Source organism: Channa argus, chromosome 10, assembly GCF_033026475.1.
Source record: "Channa argus isolate prfri chromosome 10, Channa argus male v1.0, whole genome shotgun sequence".
Classification (NCBI taxonomy): Eukaryota; Metazoa; Chordata; class Actinopteri; order Anabantiformes; family Channidae; genus Channa; species Channa argus.
Window position 1 is genome coordinate 1827622 of NC_090206.1, and position 22533 is coordinate 1850154.

The 22533-nt window shown below is 37.5% G+C and overlaps 1 protein-coding gene across 1 annotated transcript; it reads left to right on the forward strand.

The window, feature by feature from the left end:
• Nucleotides 1-14010: 14010 nt before the first annotated feature.
• On the forward strand, nt 14011-16156 carry LOC137134607 (probable endochitinase). The gene is made up of 4 exons (XM_067519548.1): nt 14011-14042; nt 14310-14341; nt 15227-15253; nt 15385-16156. Exons 2-4 carry the CDS (start codon nt 14317-14319, stop codon nt 15753-15755), a joined length of 423 nt encoding a protein of 140 aa, XP_067375649.1. The 5' UTR covers nt 14011-14042; nt 14310-14316; the 3' UTR covers nt 15756-16156.
• The last annotated feature ends 6377 nt before the right edge of the window (nt 16157-22533 follow it).

Genomic DNA, 22533 nt, shown 5'->3' on the forward strand with positions numbered 1-22533 from the left:
AAGCTATAAATAATGTCAACACTTTGTAATAACGATCAGTTGTCATTTATTTATAAGCCATTAGATAATAATAAACCAATCATTAACAGACATTTATAAATGTTTGTAAATCATTCAAAAATGTTTTGTAAATTTTTTACATATGATTTTGAAGACTTTTGTAAATACTTTACTGAATCTTGCAATGATCATTAACAAATCATTAGTAGATGTACAACAAATAATTTGTTCATATTCTCTCATTCATCTGTAAGTAATTGGAAAGATGTTTTCACAGCTTTTGTAGGTGGAACACATCAAACACAGGTGAGATGACAAGGAATGGCATCCTTGTCATTTCACTACTGATTGGTTGGTGCGCACAGGAGTGGGATCATGAGAATAAAATGAGGATGCATGCTCCTTGCATGCAAGTGAGGAGGTTGGTGACTATGTATTACAGAAGATAGCTGGATAAAAAAAAAAAGATGATTCTAGCACTTTTGTACATGAAGATCTATCTAATATTTGGGAGGAGGATCTGGTGAATTCTTCTCTAATAACTATAATTTTATTCATAAAGAAAGTCATGAAGTTAAGGGAAAACTAGGGTCAACAGAACTATGGTTCTTAGTCAGCCTGGCTATAGTGCTGAAAACAAACCGGGGGTTGTTCTTGTTTTCCTCTATTACTGATGAATAATATGCTGTTCTGGCATCAAGGAGAACCAGGCTAAATTAGATCCTTCTAAATTTCTGGAACGCCACTTCGTTTCTAACTTTCATGTTGCCTTTTTTAAGTTTGTGAACTATACGCCACTTCTGTTTTACTAATTCAAGTCAATTCAACTTTATAGAGCCAATTCACAACAAAGTCATCTCAGGGCACTTTACAGAATAAAGTCAAGATTATAAAGATGTATAAAGAGAACCCAACAATTCCCCCTGGAGCAAGCCAAGGCAACAGTGGAGAGGAAAAACTCCCTTAAACGGAAAAAACCTCCAGCAGAACCAGGCTCAGGGTGGACGGCCATCTGCCTCGACCGGTTGGGGTGAGTGGAAAGTGAAGAGATAAAAGAAAAGAGCAACAAAAAGCAACAACAAAACATCGGGCAGATTGGTAGGACCAGTTGCTGCACGCTGGAAGACACACAGCTTCAAAGCCAGGGGACACCTGGGTATCATCAGCATAACAGTGGAAATTTATGGAGTCTTTTCTAATTATGTTGCCTAAAGGAGACATATATAAAGTAAAATAATTTGATGGTCATTAAATAAAACGTCAAAGAAAAGTTGTTAATTGACATTGAGAACTTCTTTAAAATAAAAGTTGTAAAGATGTCTTTGCCTTTTGTGTCTATGTTCAGGTTTGGTAGAAAAGTCAAATATCTATATTTTGACATAATTTTAATTTGAGTATTATCACTAACAGTTGCTAAATAAAATTATTGCTACAATTTATTTTTTAAACATGTAAATTACATTCAATGCTGCCTTGATAACAACAGCACTGAAGGAGCTTCAGCTATCGTTAGCCTCCGAGCTGAACCCCCGCAACAATAGTGGAGAACAGTGAACAGACAAGCATATGACCAGCTAAACAAAAGGTCCACAAGATCTACAGTGATACCTGACTCAAATAGATCATAATAGAGACACAATAGAGACACAAACACCTGTGAGTTGCAGGGGACAGAGGGTTTATGTGCAACCACAGGCTGACAACTAACCACTCCTCTTTATCTTATCTTTCTCTTACAGTATGTAACAAGATGAGCAAATTTAATTGATCAGATTTCAAGTGTGAGCAGGAAAACAGTCTATGAAGAACGGAAAAGTCTTTCTGAAGTCACACTAGTGGCAAGAATACTGGAGGACCTTCTGTGTCAGTGTTGCCAACATTTGAAAAATACTTTCTTTTATCTTTCTATCAACAGGAATACTGGACGTGGATGTGTATGTAGACGTTTGGACTGCTGTTTGTTTCAGCTTGTGTGCTCAATGTTTCTTCTGTGTGTTAAAATGTCCAGCACATGTGTAATATAACAGGAAAAATTTGATCAAAGATGCAGCAAAGGATGAGTAATTAGGGTCATTTGGGTCACTGGCTGTAATTTATATCACACCCTTGCAGAGATATTAATTAAGCCATTGATTTTTTAAAATAAAATTTACTGACTTAATTAACTTCCCTACGTTGGACTGCAGTCCGAGTACAGTGTTGTTATGCATTTGCTCGTCCTGTGTTTTTTTTTTTTTTGAGGTAGAATACTTTATGTAATACTGTATACGATGAAGTATCTAATGGAAATAACAAATGGTCTGCACTCACTTTTACAAACAAAGTGTCAGGATATCACGGCTGGAGTCTGAGCAAGTATAAAATGCTAGATGTGCCAGCAGCATTTGTACCCAAAGTGCTTCATGCTGCTTCTCATTTACACTCACAATCACACAATGATGAGAGCTGCCATTCATCTAACCTGACCCACCAGAAGAAACTTTTTGTTCAGTGTCTTTATCAAAGATACTTGAAATAAAACATACGATGACAGAATAAGCAAAAACAGAACCACCGAGCCTGCGATTGGTGGACAACTGTTGTAGTCACATTTGCCAGAAAAGAAAGTGGAACAATTTCACTCAGTTGCACATCATGACATTTTATCCAAAGGATCATGTGGCCACGAGTGACTAGGTATTGAAGCACCACCGCTAGGATTCACAGGTGACTGTGCTACCAACTGGTCACGGTCACACTCATAATTATCCTCTTTACATTTACATTGAATGACAAACTGGACAGGTGTTTACAGCCTGTGACATTTCCGCCTGCCTTTCCCATACCCAAAGGCTTCTTTATTGATTACACTTGATGTGACTGTAACCAGAGGTTGTCGAATTTGCCACAACACCTCTTCCAATATGTTCCTTTAATGTGGGGACCCTAGTCTCATATCTCTTTGTACTTCATCACAGGTTTGCCTCCATCCAAAGTTAACACTACAACTTTTCCTGGAATAATTTTTGAATTGAATAATATATTTTGAATTCATGGCTTACATGTTGAAATTGTCTAAGACAGTGGACCCCAGTTCACAGCTTAATTCTGAAAGTAGTTATGCCAGGTGCTGGAATGGTAAATGGTAAATGGTCTGCACTTATATAGCGCTTTTCTACCTATTGGCACTCAAAGCGCTTTACACTGCTTCTTTTTTACCCATTCACACTCACAATCACACACACACTCATACACCGATGGGGGAGCTGCTATGCAGCTGGCCAACACTCACCGGGAGCAACTAAGTTGGGGTTCAGTGTCTTGCTCAAGGACACTTCGACATGTGACCGGAGGAGCCGGGGATTGAACCAACTACTGTGAGATTGGTAGACAACCGCTCTACCTTCCTGTGCCACAGTCGCCCGCTGGAGGCCTAACAGCTAACAAACAGACTGAGGGCAACCCGGAGTCCGAGAAGTCTCTGCATTGTGTGTGCTCTCATAACCCTCCACTTTTCTAAAAAGGCTACTCTGGGTGGAGTATGCCTCTAAGACCTTGTCCACCTTAACCACATGCTTCACCCAGTTTCAAGGGGGCTATAGATACCACCCACCACTCTTCCCAGCTTAAGAAAGATAAGTGAAGATACCATCAGTCCAAGTCTTTATCTGTCACTGTAGGAGAATCTGGCTAATTGTTTGCAACATGCTGTTGAAGTAATATAGCCAACAAGTGTCAAAGCCTTGCATGACAATATGCTACTGCACAATAAATGTCCTTCCACCTTCGTCGTCTGTATAACTCAAGCTTGACTTGAGTTATACAGACAAAAATTGCCTCTATGTGGGTCCTGCACCAGAATAGGTGGAAAAGTAAGAGGACATCATTCAGCCATGCAGTGAGTGCAGCATTGCCTCATATAGCACTTATCCAATATGTGTCCAGTTGGTAGAGAATGTAGCTTGGAGAGGATGCAGTGTTGAACCAGCCACAGAGAGGCTGGATAGGTCGAGGACCTCATTTGAGTCCAAGTATGAGGGAGGGACAGGTGCCAAGAGTGAGCAAGGACCAATGGAGTCAGCAAAGGGAAGACATATTTTGCTGCCACATTCTATGTTTTGCATGCTAAAAATTTGGTTGGTGAGTGTGAGGCTAATTCTGAAAGCTGTTATGTTCAAAATAAAAATGGCAAGGCAGTGATAGTGAAAGAGAAGGTGCTGAGCCATTTGGATTTTAGGAGGCTGCTAACCCCAAACATCATAAAAGCTAATTGTTGTTGTTAAGGATACATTGATTACCATTGAGGCATGTTAAAAATCTAAAAATTGTTCTTGAATAGCAAGTTACATGATAAAGTAAATATTACTAATCTAAAGGAACTGGTCATCATTTCTTTTTACTATGGAAAGTCACATTAACCCCAACTCTGAGAGAACATGGGGGCCAGCATTCTTTTAGTTGATTGGTCCAACTTACATAAGTTGTGAATATGGTGGTACAAGGATTTACATTTACATGTATTCATTTAGCAGACGATTTATCCAAAGCGACTTACAAGTGAGGTACAAGGCAGCAAGAATCTAAGTCAAGGAGAAATTATCAAAGCAAAGTCCTATCAGATAAGTGTTTCACGAGATGCAAGTGCGAGAAAGATCAGATAGATTTAAGTGCATAGGAAGATCCGGAAGAGTTCTGTTTTCAGCAGTTTTTGGTATATTGGGAGTGAGTTTGCTGAGCGTGCAGAGTTTGGTAGCTCGTTCCAACATGGTGGGATCATTGCGGTGAAGAGTTTTGCCTGGTGTCTTCTGTGCGCTGAGGTGAAGAGACATCTTCACATCGGCCTCTCCAAGCCCAAAGTCTCTCATCCGGACAGAGATGTCTGAGAGACGGGCAGAAATGTTTGATGAGAGTCTCCCGGTGAAAAGGACAGGAAGAGCTGTGTGTCATCAGCATAGAGGTGATAGGAAAGACCATGTGAGTGAATGATAGAACCCAGGGATCCAGTATAGACAGAAAAAAGAAGAGGACCAAGCACTGAACCATGCAGCACGCCAGTAGAGAGGCTATAAGAATGAGAAACATGCCCCTGCCAGGATATATGGACAGTTTGAGGCATGTTGGGATCATCTGTGTGTTTTTGTGGACAACTATTGTAATTTAATTTACTTTTTGGAAAAATGCAGGTTCAGTCTGCTTTCACTTTCATTTCTTTCTGACTCTGTGACCTAGACCAAAAATGAGTTGGATGTTCAACATGTGTTGAATTTACCAAGATAAAGCAGATCAATGATGCAGCAAAGGATGATATGAAGAAAAGCCTCTAAATATTAAGGCACTTAAGGTCACTGGGTGTTTATCCCCCAGGGGTAAAAACCGACTAATTACTGATTCTATTCAAGATCTTTTCATATAACATCTTTCTCATTAGATCACACACCGATTACACACAGTTGCACTAGTTTTGTCAATATGTTCACCTGAAAATTCAAGATGATTAAATTAATTATAGTTTTTACTGTACATTCGAGACGATTGGCAGCACCACCTGTAAAGCCATGACGATAATCACAGCTTTGCCATTGGTTGGAATGAACTGTGGCAGGTAAAGTACATTATTGGTGTGATTACCCTCTAATATAATTTGGAAACAAAAAACTTTGGCTGTAACATTAATTGAAAACAAGCTATGAAAGATAATTTTAAAAAACAACCTGACATTGGACAGGACATTGTATTTCCATAATGTTGCACTGTAAATTCATTTTAGTTTATTATACATAAACTAGTAATGTTTTTACACCCTAGATTTAGTTTGCTACCTGTGTGGTCACTACCTCAGCATGAAACCTGTTCCCACTGTTCTTGCTTTTGTCTAAATCCAAAATAAGTCTATACAGCTGATGTAGTGTTTCACTTTGAAACAAGTGTCTTTATCTTGGCCTGCAGAGATGACACTCTGAGAAGGAGGTGAGCCAATTGGATTTTAGGAGGTTATATTCAGCTCCACTTCCTGAAAGCTATTTGTTGTTGTTAAGGATACATTGATCACAAAAAAATACAAAAAAATGTTAGATAGTTTGGAGGTTTAGAGTCAGCACGGTTGGATAACGATAAGCAATCAGAACAAGAAGGCTTCAAACAGCTCTCTCAACCTGTGTCATCTCTGCAGCTCCAAAGCTATGGTCCTTTAGTCTTTGACAGAATGATCATGACTCTGCCTCAGCAGTAAACTAAGGCTAATAACTTGCTCCACCTGGTGTATAAATACAGCATTGTAATAAGCTTGTACATCATTTACAGTACTCACAGACTATTAAAGTTATGAAAGGGATTGTAGCATGTTTTTTGCAAATGTTCATGATTTACAGAAATATATATTTGGACATTTTCATTAATACAGGCATCATTTGTCTGTTTTTTTTGTTTGTTTTTCTTTAGCATATTTAGCTTCTTCCTACTATATCTTTCATTTCTTTCTCACACAGTTTGGCACATGTTTGAATTACAAGGAAAAAGCAGAAAAGGTGCAGCAAAGGAGGAAATGAAGGAAAACTTTTAAAGAATTAAGGGCCTTAATCTCACTGGGTGTGAAATGTTTTATTCCAGATCTCTTCATGTGACTTCCTTGTCATTATCAGACACTGTTGATACATAGTCATGACAGATAATTGGCAGCACCAACTGTATCACTATGACAATAAATACAACCTTGCCATTGATTGTCATGAACCTTGGTACTTAAGTAGTTTACTGGTGTTACTTAGCCTCTAATATAAATGTATTGAGTGTTGAATAGGGAGCAGTGTAAAGCACTTTGAGTTCCAATAGGTAGAAAAGTGCTATATAAGTGCAGATCATTTGCCATTTGGTTCCAGCAGATGTGGTTATGATATCTGTTTTGGTTCTGTCAATGGGAGCTGCAGTTGTTTACCAATCACAGCAGTCGAGGCTTTTTCTGAAGATCAAACCCGATAGGCAGTTGTAATAAGTATAGGGGTTGTTTGGGTTGGCATAGTCCCCTATCAGAACTTTGTATGAGGACCCAAGAGGCAACACTGCGGGAGGGACGTGGGAATTTAATAATTTTATTAGTAAAGAAAAAAGGGACAAATAACAAATCTAAACAGAGACTAGGCCAAATAACAGAGAAAGTACCAACAAACTAAGCACAAGAATCAAGGAACTTGACTAGCAACTAAAATTCCACAATCTGAAACGCAACTTATAACAGAGAGCCAGGGCTAAAAATGGCTGAATGATGTCACTCCAATTCTCTGCAATTGCAGTAAAATAAATAAAATACAATATACAATAAAATAAATACAAAAGTGAAATCTGGCTAATGACATTAAAGGAGGGCTAACAAGCAAGAGCAAAACATAACCAAACCTCAGACCAAAACAGATAACAGAAGTCCATATGAGCATAAGTCAGGAGTCCAAAAACCATGAGGCAAAGAAAACTCGAAAACAGAATGTGGCATGAATTACAAAGATGAACCGAGACGTTGAACCTTGTAGACGGTGTGTTGCATAGGTAACAAAGACGAAGCGCTGACAGGAATCAAGGGGAGAGCTGGGTTTTTAAAAGGCAGGGGAACAGGGGAAAACAATTGTGACTGTTGATAACTGGTAAACTGGAGAAATTAACTGGGGACAGGAAGTGGAGAAAAAGAGAGAAAACCGGCAGGAAGTGATTTTGAGGGCCAGATCATAACATCCCCATCACACTTTCCATAACTGAACTCTTGCCTCTTGCCTCCCACCGGAAGCTGGAGCATAAACAAACAAACAAACAAAGATTTCAACGGGTTTGATTAACATTTGAATTTTGTCAGTTTAACTGTTCAAGTCACTGAAAACAATATGTACCTGTTAGTTAGATGGTTATAAACTTACCGAAGCTGGTGATGATCAAACAAAGAGCTTTAAAGTCACAGAAATGGTCAGTATTACATTGAAAATCAATTTAAAAAATTCTAACATATTTAAAAAGTTGCAAGCAACACTCTGGACACTCAACACTTTGTTAACACCAAGAAACTTTATAAAGCTTTTACTGTACATATAACTGGGGCTAAATGTCTAATTTAACATTTATGGACTACAACACATTACCGTGGTTTTCCTCGTGTTTCATTTACAGGTCTGACTGGTGCTATTTTAATGATGTTATCGTGTAACATTTTGTTTCTCTAGCAAGGTTCCTTTTTCTGATTTTCCACATCATAACCTAATTACTGAAACATGTAGATTTGTTATTGTCATCTCTGTTTATAAGGATCCTGTAGCAGTTTCCGGGTTAAACAATGGAACCTACTCATGAAAAAGTAGGCTAAGTTTCATATCTTGAAATTCTATTTATCTTGGCAGCTGCTGTTGGCAGACAACCACTATCTAATTTGGGAATCTGCCAAGTACTGGACTGTCCTTCAACGCCTCATAGCAAAGTTGCAGCTGACAGACAGCTCAAGCTACACCTTCTATAGAGACACAGTGATACTTCCTTAAAATAAAAAGCATTTACATCAAAGTGATTGGCCCTATTACTATAACAGCAGATGAGATATCAGACTTCAAGCATATTTTATTGAATTTCTTAATATGTGGAGACTTCCAAGAGAGGACGGGCGTTTGTATGTTAGTGGGCAGTGGGTTAGTGGGGGAAAGAACCATCTCAGCTTTACAACTGTTACAAGCCTAATATACAGTAAGTATAGAAAAGAATGTATTATAAATATAATATTTTATATCTATTATGTTGTATTTGTTAATAAGCACGTAATACAATACATTCTAATAAAATTTCACCTAAAATAACATCAGCACAACAGTACAATAACACCCTCTGTAGTTTGGTACATCAAGATCCAACCACTTCCAACAAAATAGTAGTAACCTTTGTACTGTGCAGGAGTACAAAGAAGAAAATATGAATTATAGCACACTAGCATCTGCAAAAGCTAAATAGTGGCTAAAGTTTGGAAATTCCTTTAAGTAAAAGTACAATATTTTCCTCCGTAACATATTGAAAATTGTACTTTAGTTTACTACATTAGTCAATCTACTTGGCAAAGTACAACGTCTGGCTGTAGTGGACCTGATGTCAAACGATTAATGAGGGTTTCATCAGTCAGACTCTGAACATGAGAATTGCCCAGCACGTGTTTGCAGATACACAGTCAAAAGATAGTACTGTACTTGGTAATAGATCAGTTAAACCTGAAAGTTTAAAGCATCATGATTGAAATTCTTTTTCTTTATTTTTATTGCATATGTATCTGAAGTATAAGGAAGAGATTTGATCGCTGAGGGAGGAAGAGGTGAGTCATTCTGCAGTTTTCTGGGACTAACTGCCACTCCAGTTATAACGAGAAATACCTGTCCGTACACAACATAGTTTATTTTGTAATTATTTTTTACCCCCTATTGTAATAAACATATCCTGCTAGGACAAATGCAATTCGGCATATTAAATGACAAGATTTTAGCTAATGGAAAACACCTGGACCTATTCTCACCTCCCCTATTATCCACCTAATGAGCCTATTCAGGCCAAGCATGGAACAAAGTCTACTCTGGAGGATATAACTGGGTCACCTAGCCAACTTTCCCTGAGACTCAAAAAGCTGCTGAAGGATAAGCTGCGAAACATTTCTAACCAAGAAGAAAGAAGTACAGTTGACATGATTCAATCTTCGGATAACCAAACATAAATGACTGAGAATCTTCATGTTTTATACACATTCATTCATGGCCTAAAAACACAGATGGAAAAGAAGTTTTTACCAATGAGAAAATCTGGAAATCAAATTGTGGGATTGCTGCCTTTGAGTCTGTCTGTTTGCCCAGATTAACCAGGCACAGCCGTGTTTCCACACCAGTGTTAATCAGACATTTACTTACCTGGTTTTCCTCTGTCCAGTGAATGCATCACTCCCAGCACTCCCCTGCTCTGTTCAAGGTCACTGCAGGCATCACTTCATTGTGATTGTGTGTGTTATATTCTGCCACTCTTTACACTGTTGCAACAAGCTGACTGGTTTCTTAATAGCTGATTTAACAATTCTATGGACATTTGCCTACTTTCTATGTTAAAAACATTCAGCACATACATAGGTGCATGTAGCATTCGATAAACTGTTAAATATACATTTATGATGAATGACATGTTAATTGACAGCAGTAGAAGTATAGTGAACTATAGTATAGTGAAGTATAGTGAGCATTTTCATCTGACACCAGCTTTTATTCTCTAAATGTAATTACTTCCCATTGGCTGAAAGAACTGCAGGTTGGATTTTATGACTTCAGAGTCACACATGCATTCCTGATGCAGCGCCACCATTATTTTGGGTAAAAAGAAGTTTGGGGGGGGGGTTGGGCCTTAATGATGATTCTAGCACTGTTGTACAGGAAGATGTATCTGTAATATTTGGGGGGAGGATCTGGTAAAATCTTCTTTAATTATACATAAATAAAGTCATGAAATTAAAGGAATACTAGGCTCAACAGAACTATGGTTCTTAGTCAGCCTTGCTACAGTGCTGAAAAGAAACTGGGAGTTGTTCTTGTTTTCCTCTATTAATGATGAATAATATGCTGTTCTGGCATCACGGACAACTGTTTTTTCAGGCTAAATGAGATTCTTCTAAATTTCTGGAACGCCACTTCGTTTGTGAACTATGTCATGGAGATCGCCTCTTCTGTTTTACTACATTGCTTGTCAGAAGGGAAACACTATCAAGTATTTTACCTCCATTGTATTCACATATGGAGCAAATGAAGCAAATGAAGAAAGAATTGTTTCTTTGAACTTGTTTACAGCACTTGCACTTGACTGCTAACTTTCTAACTGATTATTGTAAATTCAAATGTTATTTATTTCGTAGTTATAAATGGTCAGACAAAAAAGAATTGTACGGAAACACCTTTAAATTATCAGTTTCAATACAATATGTAACGACAAGGTCTAGGTTCTGACTAAAATAGTGAGTGGGTTTATTTACATTTTGGGAAAAACCAATGAAATGCAGTCTTGAGGGAATTACTGTCAGCATCTACATGAATATTAAAGTCACCTACTATCATGACTTTATCTGTACTAAACACTACATCGGATAGGAAATCTGAAAATTCATTCAAAAACTGAATAAGGGGCTTGAGGAACATAATAACAAACAGAAGTGTTTTTGAGTTTTCCCGTTTGGTGTGAAAGGCTAAGAGTAAGGCTCTCAAATGAGTTATAACTATGTTTAGGTCAAGTGTTTATTGGTGAGCTTGAGTGGAAGATTGCAGATACCCTTCCACCTCAGCCTGTGCTTCTGGGGACATGATAATATGACTTTGGGGTGGCTGCCTCATTTAGACTGACACATTCTTCCTGCTGCAACCAAGTTTCAGTAAGAAAGAATATATCGAATAGATGATTGTTTAAGTCATTCACTAACGGAGATTTAGACGAGAGAGATCTGATATTTAACAATCCATATTTAATTGTTTTGGGGTTTTGTTCTGTGAGAGGAGTAGTCTTAACTTTTATCAAAGTAAACCTTTTTGGTTTGGAATCGTCAATCGTGGAATGAATCGTCACCCAGCCGGTCTGGCATCGTGGCTGCTCGGGAACTGCCAGGGGACAGCTAACAGGGGCTATGATAGGTTGTCCCGCACCAGCTAAAGGAAGCAGAGGAAAATCTGAACATGAGACACACTGAGCAAGTGAGAGAAGGAGAGACAGAGGGAGAAAGGGAAGCCATTGCTAACAGATGACTGCTAAGCTAGCAGAGCTAAGATAGATAAAATTTGGAAATAGTTAATGATAGCTAGTTATATTTTAGAAGAGCGGGTGCTTGAGTAATACAAGCATATGTCAAGTCTCAAGTAGTAATTCTTGTGTAAATAAACTTATTTAAGTAAGTATTTTACTTTATTTAAGTAAAATAGGAGGTACAATTACTCAGTGAACAGTCCTTTGGCAGAAACCAAAGAGTGTGCAGTAACAGAAAGTGTCACGATACGTTTACCTCAGGAGGAAGTGAGGATCCAACTTTAGTCGCCTTTTTTTTTTCACTTTCATTGAAAAAACAGACTCAGTAGTGTGTGACCCAATAACAAGATGACATTACATGAATAAAACTGAATAGAAAAGGAAAATCTTCTAATTTATACCTTTATACAAGATATGATCCTTCGCCCACACCACGGTCAACCATGATTCACTGCTGTAAAAAAAACAAGAGAGAAACTTCAAAAAGGGGTTAAGTGAGGAATGTGAAAGTCTCATGATTAGAATCTTGATGTTAACTAACACTCATGTCATTTTTTGCTGCATATTTCATCAGCCTTAACCTGGTAAACACTTTTAGGTCAAGCACAGTGAGGACAGCAAAAAAATCATATAGCTCTGTAAAACTATGCTATCTGCAGAAGCATGCAACTCAGAATTCAACTTAAATAAACAATAACTTTACTTCCTATTGGAACTCACCAGTGTATGAACAGTGAGGAATGAGGAAGGTACATGAATAGTCTTGCAAAACAATGCTCGAAAACAATATCCAGTGAGTTTAAGGACCTTTTTCCTCATAACATTTGCTAATTTACACCTGTGCTGAACATTTGACACACGTTTAGTTCAAAGACAGTGAGTGAGAAAGAAATGAAAGAGATTACAGGCAGAACTACCACTTCCCAAAAACTATAGAATAAAATTACAGTAAACATCCACAAAATCCACACTATCTGTGACTGGGCCATAACAAATCCCTGATGGGTCTCTGCTGGTAATGCAAATGATGTAGAAGCCTATTACAATACTGTATGTATGCACCAGGTGAAGCATGCGATTAGTCTTAGTTTACTGCAGAGGCAGAGTCATAATCATTCAGTCAAAGTCTCAAAGACCCAGTTGACCTCACACAGTAAATACAAACTGACCCATGTAAACGGTCTGACAGCATTGTCTGATCAGTTTCTGTTTAATAATCTCTCATTTTCTACATAACAAACTAAAATTATTTTTTATATAAATATGTCATTGTCTTTTCATAAGCTTTAGAATATTTAACACATATATACATACAAACACAGATTTGCATAGGTGCCATATTTTATTTTTTGCTTTTAACACATTTTGATAGTTTGGACAGGACACTAATTCACCTGTGACGGGTCCTTTCACATAAAGGTGTATTTATATCCTTATATTATTTATATTAATCCTTTGAACACATTCACTGCACTTTCTGGGTGTGACTTTTTTTTGCAGTGTATTAAACAGTGTCAAGACCAAGAATATTTGTGTCCCGCACTAACTACCAGCCAGTGCCTTCTGTATAGACATCCCACCTCCCCTGGAAGCTTGGCTTCTCCACATATTGATTGCAAAAAACGATCCCACAAATCTGATATTTCCTCTTCTGCCTATCGCTTATGTATCGGCAGAAGATGTACATGATTTTTTTCTTAGGACAGTATCACTGTGTCTTTATAGAAGGTGTAGCATTTGTCACCTGCTGCTCTGCTGTGACATATTTAATAACATTTCTAGATATGAAACTTAACCTACTTTTTCCTCAACCCAGAAACCACTACAGGAACTTTATAACCACAGTAAAAAATGACAAACATGTTTTTAGTAATTAGTTTATGTTATGAAACTACACGATGATTGAAAAAAAATAATCCCTTTTTTGTAGTTAACAAAAAATATATTTAAGGTTTAAAAATTAATAGCTTTAGGAGGGTTCTGGCTCTATGCAATATTAAGTTGCATATTAAGCGATTTTTCCACCTTAGCCACAGTTAAAGCTTTTTTTAACGTTTTCATTTTTTTCTTTGTAGCGTTTACACTGATATGTGTTTAGCCTTCAGATGGCAACATCGTCCAATGTCAAAACCGAAAGCTCCTGGTATGAGATAATTTCCCTCTTCTGTTGGACATTCCAGAATTATCCCCACCCAGTGCCTCACCCTGTCAGCGGCACTAATATTAAGGCCAGACATTCTGTCAGTTATCCATCAGACGCAGGAGAGACACAATCTGCTTTTTGCACCTTTCTCTTTGTAAGTATCTGATTTCACAGACATTATACTTGTTTTGCTGTATACTGCTGTACCTACTCTAACTGTCAAACCTTTTAAAAAATATTTTAGGTCTGGCTGAACCAACAGGTACTGTACAGGTTTTTGTTTCTTTGTGTGTGTGTGTTGTATCTGATGTCATCATGATGATCATTGTGTGTTATAGAAACATGTTGTGATACTTGTCAAGTTTAAAGCTGCTTGGCACTGTTAATGTATTGATCAAATCTTTTCTGTTTTTACACATAGTAACAACATGTGCAGGCTAATTCTGACTGCAGGTAAGACACACTGAACAACCTAAAGAGTTGGTTCATCCAAATCCCTCTACTCCCTCTAAACTATCTCTAATAATCTTAGATTAACTAATTTAGGTTTGGTTTCTGAAATTTCTCTCCCCTCATCAATACAATGATGAATGGAATTTTGTTCACTTTTAAACTGAAGTAACAAGAAGTGAACTTAAATTTCACTACACAAAAAAGTAGATGATTTGTTTGAATTCAAGTTTAAAGCTAATTTAAAATGTGATAATTCCATTGCAAAATCTAAAATGTATTATATTGTATTTGTTAATAAACACGTAATGCAATACATTCTATTAAAATTTTACCTAAAATAACATCAGCACAACAGTACAATAACACCTTCTGTAGTTTGGTACATCAAGATCCAACCACTTCCAACAAAAAGGTAGTAACCTTTATACTGTGCAGGAGCAACCAACCAAAAGGACTAATGCTCAGAGTTCAGGAGAGTCAGTTATTTTGCTGGAATAAAGAGTCTCACAATGACATTTCATTTCTAAACAATGAGTGATGACCAGAAGGCAGCAACAGCTGTGCACAGATTTGACCTAAGTTGGCCCAGAGAAGACTTCATTGGGCTAGACAGGAGGAACGCAGCCATAAGTACAGTATATATACAAGAGAGCTTTCCAATATGACCCCTGCTTTTTATGGCGTTAGGCGTACATCTTTAAAGTTGTTCTTATCAATAATTTCATGGATTGTGAGAGTAAGAAGGAAAAGATAATCTGTGGCCATTATTTCTGCATGGACACACTACTGTCGCTGAATGTATAACATGTTACACTAAAATTTCATTTAGTTATTCTAGTAATTTGTGTTCAATTTAATACTAACCAAGTCTGTCTGACTTTAAAGGTCTGTGTTTGATCATCGCCACCTTGGGTAAGTTTATAACCATCTAACCAGCAAGTATATAGTGTCTTTACATCAGTGTCAGCAGTAATTAGTATAGGGAATCTGACAAAATACAAAAGCTAATTAAAGCTGTTGAAACCTGGGTTTCTATGTTCCAGCTTCTGGTGCCAGCCAGTTCTGTATCGGAAAGAGTAATGGGGATTACGCCAACGTAAACAACCCAAACTCTTATTACACCTGCTCAGGTGGGCTGACCTACGTCAGATCCTGCCCATCTGGTCTGATCTTCAGACAAAGCTGTAACTGCTGTGACTGGCCCACAACTCCATCTCCCACTACCACAACCAAAGCACCTACTAAAACCACATCTGCTGGACCCATTGATCAGTTCTGTAAAGGAAGGCTTGACGGGGACTATGCCAACCCAAAGAACCCCAGCACTTTTTACAGCTGTTCCAATGGGTTTACCTACCTCATGAAGTGCCAAACAGGTTTGGTCTTCAGCCAAAGTTGTGACTGCTGCCAATGACTCACAACTGCATCTGGCAGCGTCTGAAGTGATGGGCCAAGAGTGTGACCTCAGCTACCACAACTAAATGTAGTTGACCTAGTCTCCTACTACAACAGCTATGACCCTTCCTATCACAAAGACAACTCACAACGTAAAACAGAACATCAACTTGTCTAATCTCCTGTTAGCCACTCTTTACTTGACATGCCTTACTCAATCTTTAACTGTTTGTTAATTGTTAATTGTTGCATAAACACTGCATGTCATTGGATTGTTCTTCTCTAACAATTCGACTTCTGTTGCCATTGTAAACTGCTCATACAAACATATATTGCAAAGCTTTCTGTAATCAACACTCACGCATGGTACTCAATTTTAAAAAATGAATCAATAATAAAATGATTGACAAAATACCACAATCATTCCTGTATAGTTCATTTTTCTTTATAGTTTGCTTATTTTATGGTTTCTTGTTTCCTGATGGACAACAGGAAACAAGCTGACTAAACTAGAGCTAGAGGCAGGCCAGATAGCAAAACATTGATGGAGCTATAAATTATGAGCTTTTACAGGACAACTTTTCAGTTTTGTGGAAATAAACAGAATTTTTGTCAAGATAGTCTTTGCAGGGCCTTTTTAGAAAGTATAAAATACGAAAGTACTAAGAAGGAAATATGAGTTATAGCACACTAGTTGCTTGAGAGTGCTAAGCAAAATGAACAAAGAACTACCAGTACCACGTATTTAGCAGAATTAAGTCCCTTTCCCTTACTATGACCTTTCTTTGCCATCTCCACAGTCAGAGCTGCACATCTTACAAGTCCTCCCCTCTATGTTCAATGGTGTCCATCCCTGCATATATCTGTCTCTGTGGACATTAATCAGAGTGCTAAGGAATACATAGGAATATATGAAGAATATATAACCTTTAACACACTATTAAAAGTAAAAATTTCTACAACACTCAAAACCTTATAACGTCCAGCTGACTAGGGCAACAACTATAATGCTAAAAGAAAACCAAATAAAAAAACATTAAAATACTACTAAATACAAATAATAATAGGGAATAATTTGGGGCCTCCCTGCAGCACAGTTCAGTCTAGTAATCCTGTGTAAATCCCAGGGTTTCTGCAGCTGACCATAAGCAATGTTTCCATAGGGACTTATAATTGATTGGGATTGTATTGTCCACAAAGTAAGATCTCCTAAAGAAGTGTGCAGAGCGTGGTAGAGCATAAAGATTGAAGAAAAGCTGTATGAAAGCAGGGGGAGGAAGAGCTGGGCAGAGCAGAAGTTGAGTTAAGTTGGATATTGTAGCTTTAAATGGCCTCTTTAAAAGATACCAGGGAAAAAAATAAGTGAAATAAATGACACTGGGTGTGGTGTGACATATCTGGTAGATACTGTATATGTAGATCTATAAAACTCTTTAGTATGACACAGTGACTGAACAGCAAAGACTAGACAGAGATGATTAGATTCTTGCAGAGCTGTGGTTCTCTGTTACATAGAGACTAAAACACGAGCTGATAAAGGTGGAGCTGATGTGAACCATGTACTGACAGCTGCTTATTTTAAAATTAGCATTAATTAATTGGTTATATTTTTGTTAAGAATCAGCATCTGCAAAAGCGAAATAGTGGCTTAAGTTTTGTCAAACCTAAAAGTACAATATTTTATTCCGTAACATATTGAAAATTGTACTTTAGTTTACTGCATTAGTAAATCTACGTGGCAACCTACAACGTCTGGCTGTAGTGGACCTGATGTCAAACAATTAATGAGGGTTTCATCAGTCAGACTCTAAACATGAGAATTGTCCAGCAACCTACTTGGCAATAGGATCATGATTGAAATTCTTTTTCTTTTCTTTTTTTATTGTATATGTATCTGAAGTATGAGGAAGAGATTTGATCACTGAGGGAGGAAGAGGTGAGTGATTCTGCAGTTTTCTGGGTCAAACTGCCACCTAAGTTATAACGAGAAATACCTGTCCATACACAACATAGTTCATTTTGTGATTATTTTATATCCCCTATTGTAATAAATGTATCCTGCTGGGACTAATGCAATTCTACAATTGATCCTTTTCATTAATGTGTCAAATTTGCTGTGTAGAAAAAGATACAGTTGAGTTTACGGTCAATACTTTCAAGAACGGAAAGATGACTTTTTGGTTGTTGTTTTTCTAACAGCATGGGTTAAATCAGCATAACCAACAATGTGTCTTGATTGCAAATAAACATCTGAGAATTTGAGCAGCTACAGGATCTGACTTTCCTGAAAAGTAAGCAACAGGTCTGACTTCCACAACGGTCCTGTAACAAAAATAAATGTCATGAATCCATTTCGTTTGTCAACGCTTTGTGTAAATGATCTGGATGGATGAGCCAGTTCCCAAGTAGTTGGATGTAGTTTGCAATGCTTTTTTTGAACCCTTAAAAGCCTGTTTAGCTTCTGGGGTCCACACAACCTGGTCAAGTGACTGCAGTACTTTGTCATGCATAATGGAGCTCAGTGTGGCTTAGTTTGGAGGAGTTAGAGAGTAGTTAAGAATGAAGGTCCTGCAATAAGATCACATTCCCAGAATTGAGTGCACTTGTTTCTTGGTGATAGATTTAGTGATATTTTAAATAGCCTCAGTGTGTTTGGGTGAGAGGGATTTGACCTCAGCTGTGATCACATGACTATATAAACTACTTTTTCTTTAAGTGGGTGCACTGTATTTATTTGATACTTTTTCAGACAGATCAAAAAATCATGCATTTACTGAAGCAGGGCTGATCCTGCTTACGTATTTAATGGCTTAAGATTTCAGTTGATGGAAAACACATGAACCCCATTCTAGGGGATTAGGGGTTTTACCATTGTAATCATTACATTTTGATGACTCCACCCTGTTCTCACCTCCCCTATTATCCACCTAATGAGCCTATTTAGGCCAAGTGTGGAACAAAGTCTACTCTGGAGGATATAACTGGGTCCCCTAGCAAACTTTCCCTCAGACTGACGAAGCTGCTCAAGGATAAGTAGCGAAACATTTCTAACTAAGTACAGTTGACATGATTCCATCTTCGGATAACGAAACCTAGATGACTGAGAATCTTCATGTTTTATACACATTCATTCATGGCCTAAAACACAGATGAAAAACAAGTTTTTACCAATAAGTAAATGTGGAAATCAAATTGTGGGATTGCTGACTTTGAGTCTGTCTGTTTGCCCAGCTTAACCAGGTGTGGTATTTTGGGCACAGCCATATTTCCTAACCAGTGTTAACCAGACATTCCCTTACCTGGTTTTCCTCTGTCCAGTGAATGCATCACTCCCAGCACTCCCCTGCTCTGTTCAAGGTCACCACAGGCATCACTTCATTGTGATTGTGTGTCTTACATTCTGCCCCTCTTTACACTCTTGCAACAAGCTGACTGGTTTCTTAATAGCTGATTTCACAATTCTATGGACATTTGCCTACTTTCCATGTTAAAATCATTCAGCACATACATAGGTGCATGGAGCATTCAATGAACTGTTAAATATACACTTATGATCAATGACATGTTAATTGAAAGCAGCATAATCAACTGCAGCTTTTCATCTGACACCAGCTTTTATCCTCTAAATGTATTTACTTCCTATTGGCTGAAAGAACTGCAGGTTGGATTTTATGACTTCAGAGTCACACATGCATTTCTGATGCAGCACCACCATTAGAGTATCACAAATACCATTGAAAAACCACAGCGCTTTACATTTGTATAAATGCTCATCATAGCATTTCTAAAATCACAACTCTAATGGTTGCCAAAGACTTTTGCACAGTACTGTAAATAGCTTTTTTATGCTAGCAGCAACTGTCGCTGGAGTTATTATGTTTTCAGGTTGTTTTTCCTTCCAGGTGAGTAAGTTGACCAATATATCTCACTTATTTTCCCATCTCTTTGTTCCAGAACTTTTGTGGATTATGGCTGTATTTTTTTGTAAACTCCAACTTGGGTTTTTGATTCTTACTGCTGATACGGGTTTTGCATCTTGTGGTAGGATTTCTGTGTTTTCTTCAACAAATGGAATGTTATATACCTTTACCCCTTTTCCCCCTGCTGTGCAGAGGCTGTTGGTGAAGTCAGTGTGTTGTTTTGAAGGTTGTTTTTCCATTAGCCGTCATTAGCCATACTTGTATTTTATCAGTCTCAAGGTTGTATTTAAAATCATTTTATCTCGTTTACAATAATTGTTGCAGAAAAAGAGATTGGCATAACTGCATGCATGTAATCAAGGTATAAATAATGTCAACACTTTGTAATAACGATCAACTGTCATTTATTTATAAGCCATTAGATAATAATAAACCAATCATTAAAAGACACTTATAAATGTTTGTAAATCATTCAAAAATGTTGTGTAAATTTTTTACATAGGATTTTGAAGACTTTTGTAAATACTTTACTGAATCTTGCAATGATCATTAACAAATCATTAGTAGATGTACAACAAATAATTTGTTCATATTCTCTCATTCATCTGTAAGTAATTGGAAAGATGTTTTCACAGCTTTTGTAGGTGGAACACATCAAACACAGGTGAGATGACAAGGAATGGCATCCTTGTCATTTCACTACTGATTGGTTGGTCCGCACAGGAGTGGGATCATGAGAATAAAATGAGGATGCATGCTCCTTGCATGCAAGTGAGGAGGTTGGTGACTATGTATTACAGAAGATAGCTGGATAAAAAAAAAAAGATGATTCTAGCACTTTTGTACATGAAGATCTATCTGTAATATTTGGGAGGAGGATCTGGTGAATTCTTCTCTAATAACTATAATTTTATTCATAAAGAAAGTCATGAAGTTAAGGGAAAACTAGGGTCAACAGAACTATGGTTCTTAGTCAGCCTGGCTATAGTGCTGAAAACAAACCGGGGGTTGTTCTTGTTTTCCTCTATTACTGATGAATAATATGCTGTTCTGGCATCAAGGAGAACCAGGCTAAATTAGATCCTTCTAAATTTCTGGAACGCCACTTCGTTTCTAACTTTCATGTTGCCTTTTTTAAGTTTGTGAACTATACGCCACTTCTGTTTTACTAATTCAAGTCAATTCAACTTTATAGAGCCAATTCACAACAAAGTCATCTCAGGGCACTTTACAGAATAAAGTCAAGATTATAAAGATGTATAAAGAGAACCCAACAATTCCCCCTGGAGCAAGCCAAGGCAACAGTGGAGAGGAAAAACTCCCTTAAACGGAAAAAACCTCCAGCAGAACCAGGCTCAGGGTGGACGGCCATCTGCCTCGACCGGTTGGGGTGAGTGGAAAGTGAAGAGATAAAAGAAAAGAGCAACAAAAAGCAACAACAAAACATCGGGCAGATTGGTAGGACCAGTAGCTTCACGCTGGAAGACACACAGCTTCAAAGCCAGGGGACACCTGGGTATCATCAGCATAACAGTGGAAATTTATGGAGTCTTTTCTAATTATGTTGCCTAAAGGAGACATATATAAAGTAAAATAATTTGATGGTCATTAAATAAAACGTCAAAGAAAAGTTGTTAATTGACATTGAGAACTTCTTTAAAATAAAAGTTGTAAAGATGTCTTTGCCTTTTGTGTCTATGTTCAGGTTTGGTAGAAAAGTCAAATATCTATATTTTGACATAATTTTAATTTGAGTATTATCACTAACAGTTGCTAAATAAAATTATTGCTACAATTTATTTTTTAAACATGTAAATTACATTCAATGCTGCCTTGATAACAACAGCACTGAAGGAGCTTCAGCTATCGTTAGCCTCCGAGCTGAACCCCCGCAACAATAGTGGAGAATAGTGAACAGACAAGCATATGACCAGCTAAACAAAAGGTCCACAAGATCTACAGTGATACCTGACTCAAATAGATCATAATAGAGACACAATAGAGACACAAACACCTGTGAGTTGCAGGGGACAGAGGGTTTATGTGCAACCACAGGCTGACAACTAACCACTCCTCTTTATCTTATCTGTCTCTTACAGTATGTAACAAGATGAGCAAATTTAATTGATCAGATTTCAAGTGTGAGCACGAAAACAGTCTATGAAGAACGGAAAAGTCTTTCTGAAGTCACACTAGTGGCAAGAATACTGGAGGACCTTCTGTGTCAGTGTTGCCAACATTTGAAAAATACTTTCTTTTATCTTTCTATCAACAGGAATACTGGACGTGGATGTGTATGTAGACGTTTGGACTGCTGTTTGTTTCAGCTTGTGTGCTCAATGTTTCTTCTGTGTGTTAAAATGTCCAGCACATGTGTAATATAACAGGAAAAATTTGATCAAAGATGCAGCAAAGGATGAGTAATTAGGGTCATTTGGGTCACTGGCTGTAATTTATATCACACCCTTGCAGAGATATTAATTAAGCCATTGATTTTTTAAAATAAAATTTACTGACTTAATTAACTTCCCTACGTTGGACTGCAGTCCGAGTACAGTGTTGTTATGCATTTGCTCGTCCTGTGTTTTTTTTTTTTTGAGGTAGAATACTTTATGTAATACTGTATACGATGAAGTATACAATGGAAATAACAAATGGTCTGCACTCACTTTTACAAACAAAGTGTCAGGATATCACGGCTGGAGTCTGAGCAAGTATAAAATGCCAGATGTGCCAGCAGCATTTGTACCCAAAGTGCTTCATGATGCTTCTCATTTACACTCACAATCACACAATGATGAGAGCTGCCATTCATCTAACCTGACCCACCAGAAGAAACTTTTTGTTCAGTGTCTTTATCAAAGATACTTGAAATAA

Bases quoted from the DNA above. Each gene is read 5' to 3' on its own strand.
- LOC137134607 (XM_067519548.1), top strand. From the start codon at position 14,317: ATGTGCAGGCTAATTCTGACTGCAG. The intron at 14,342-15,226 runs GTAAGACACACT...CTGACTTTAAAG, and splicing joins CAGGCTAATTCTGACTGCAG to GTCTGTGTTTGATCATCGCC. The intron at 15,254-15,384 runs GTAAGTTTATAA...TCTATGTTCCAG, and splicing joins TTTGATCATCGCCACCTTGG to CTTCTGGTGCCAGCCAGTTC.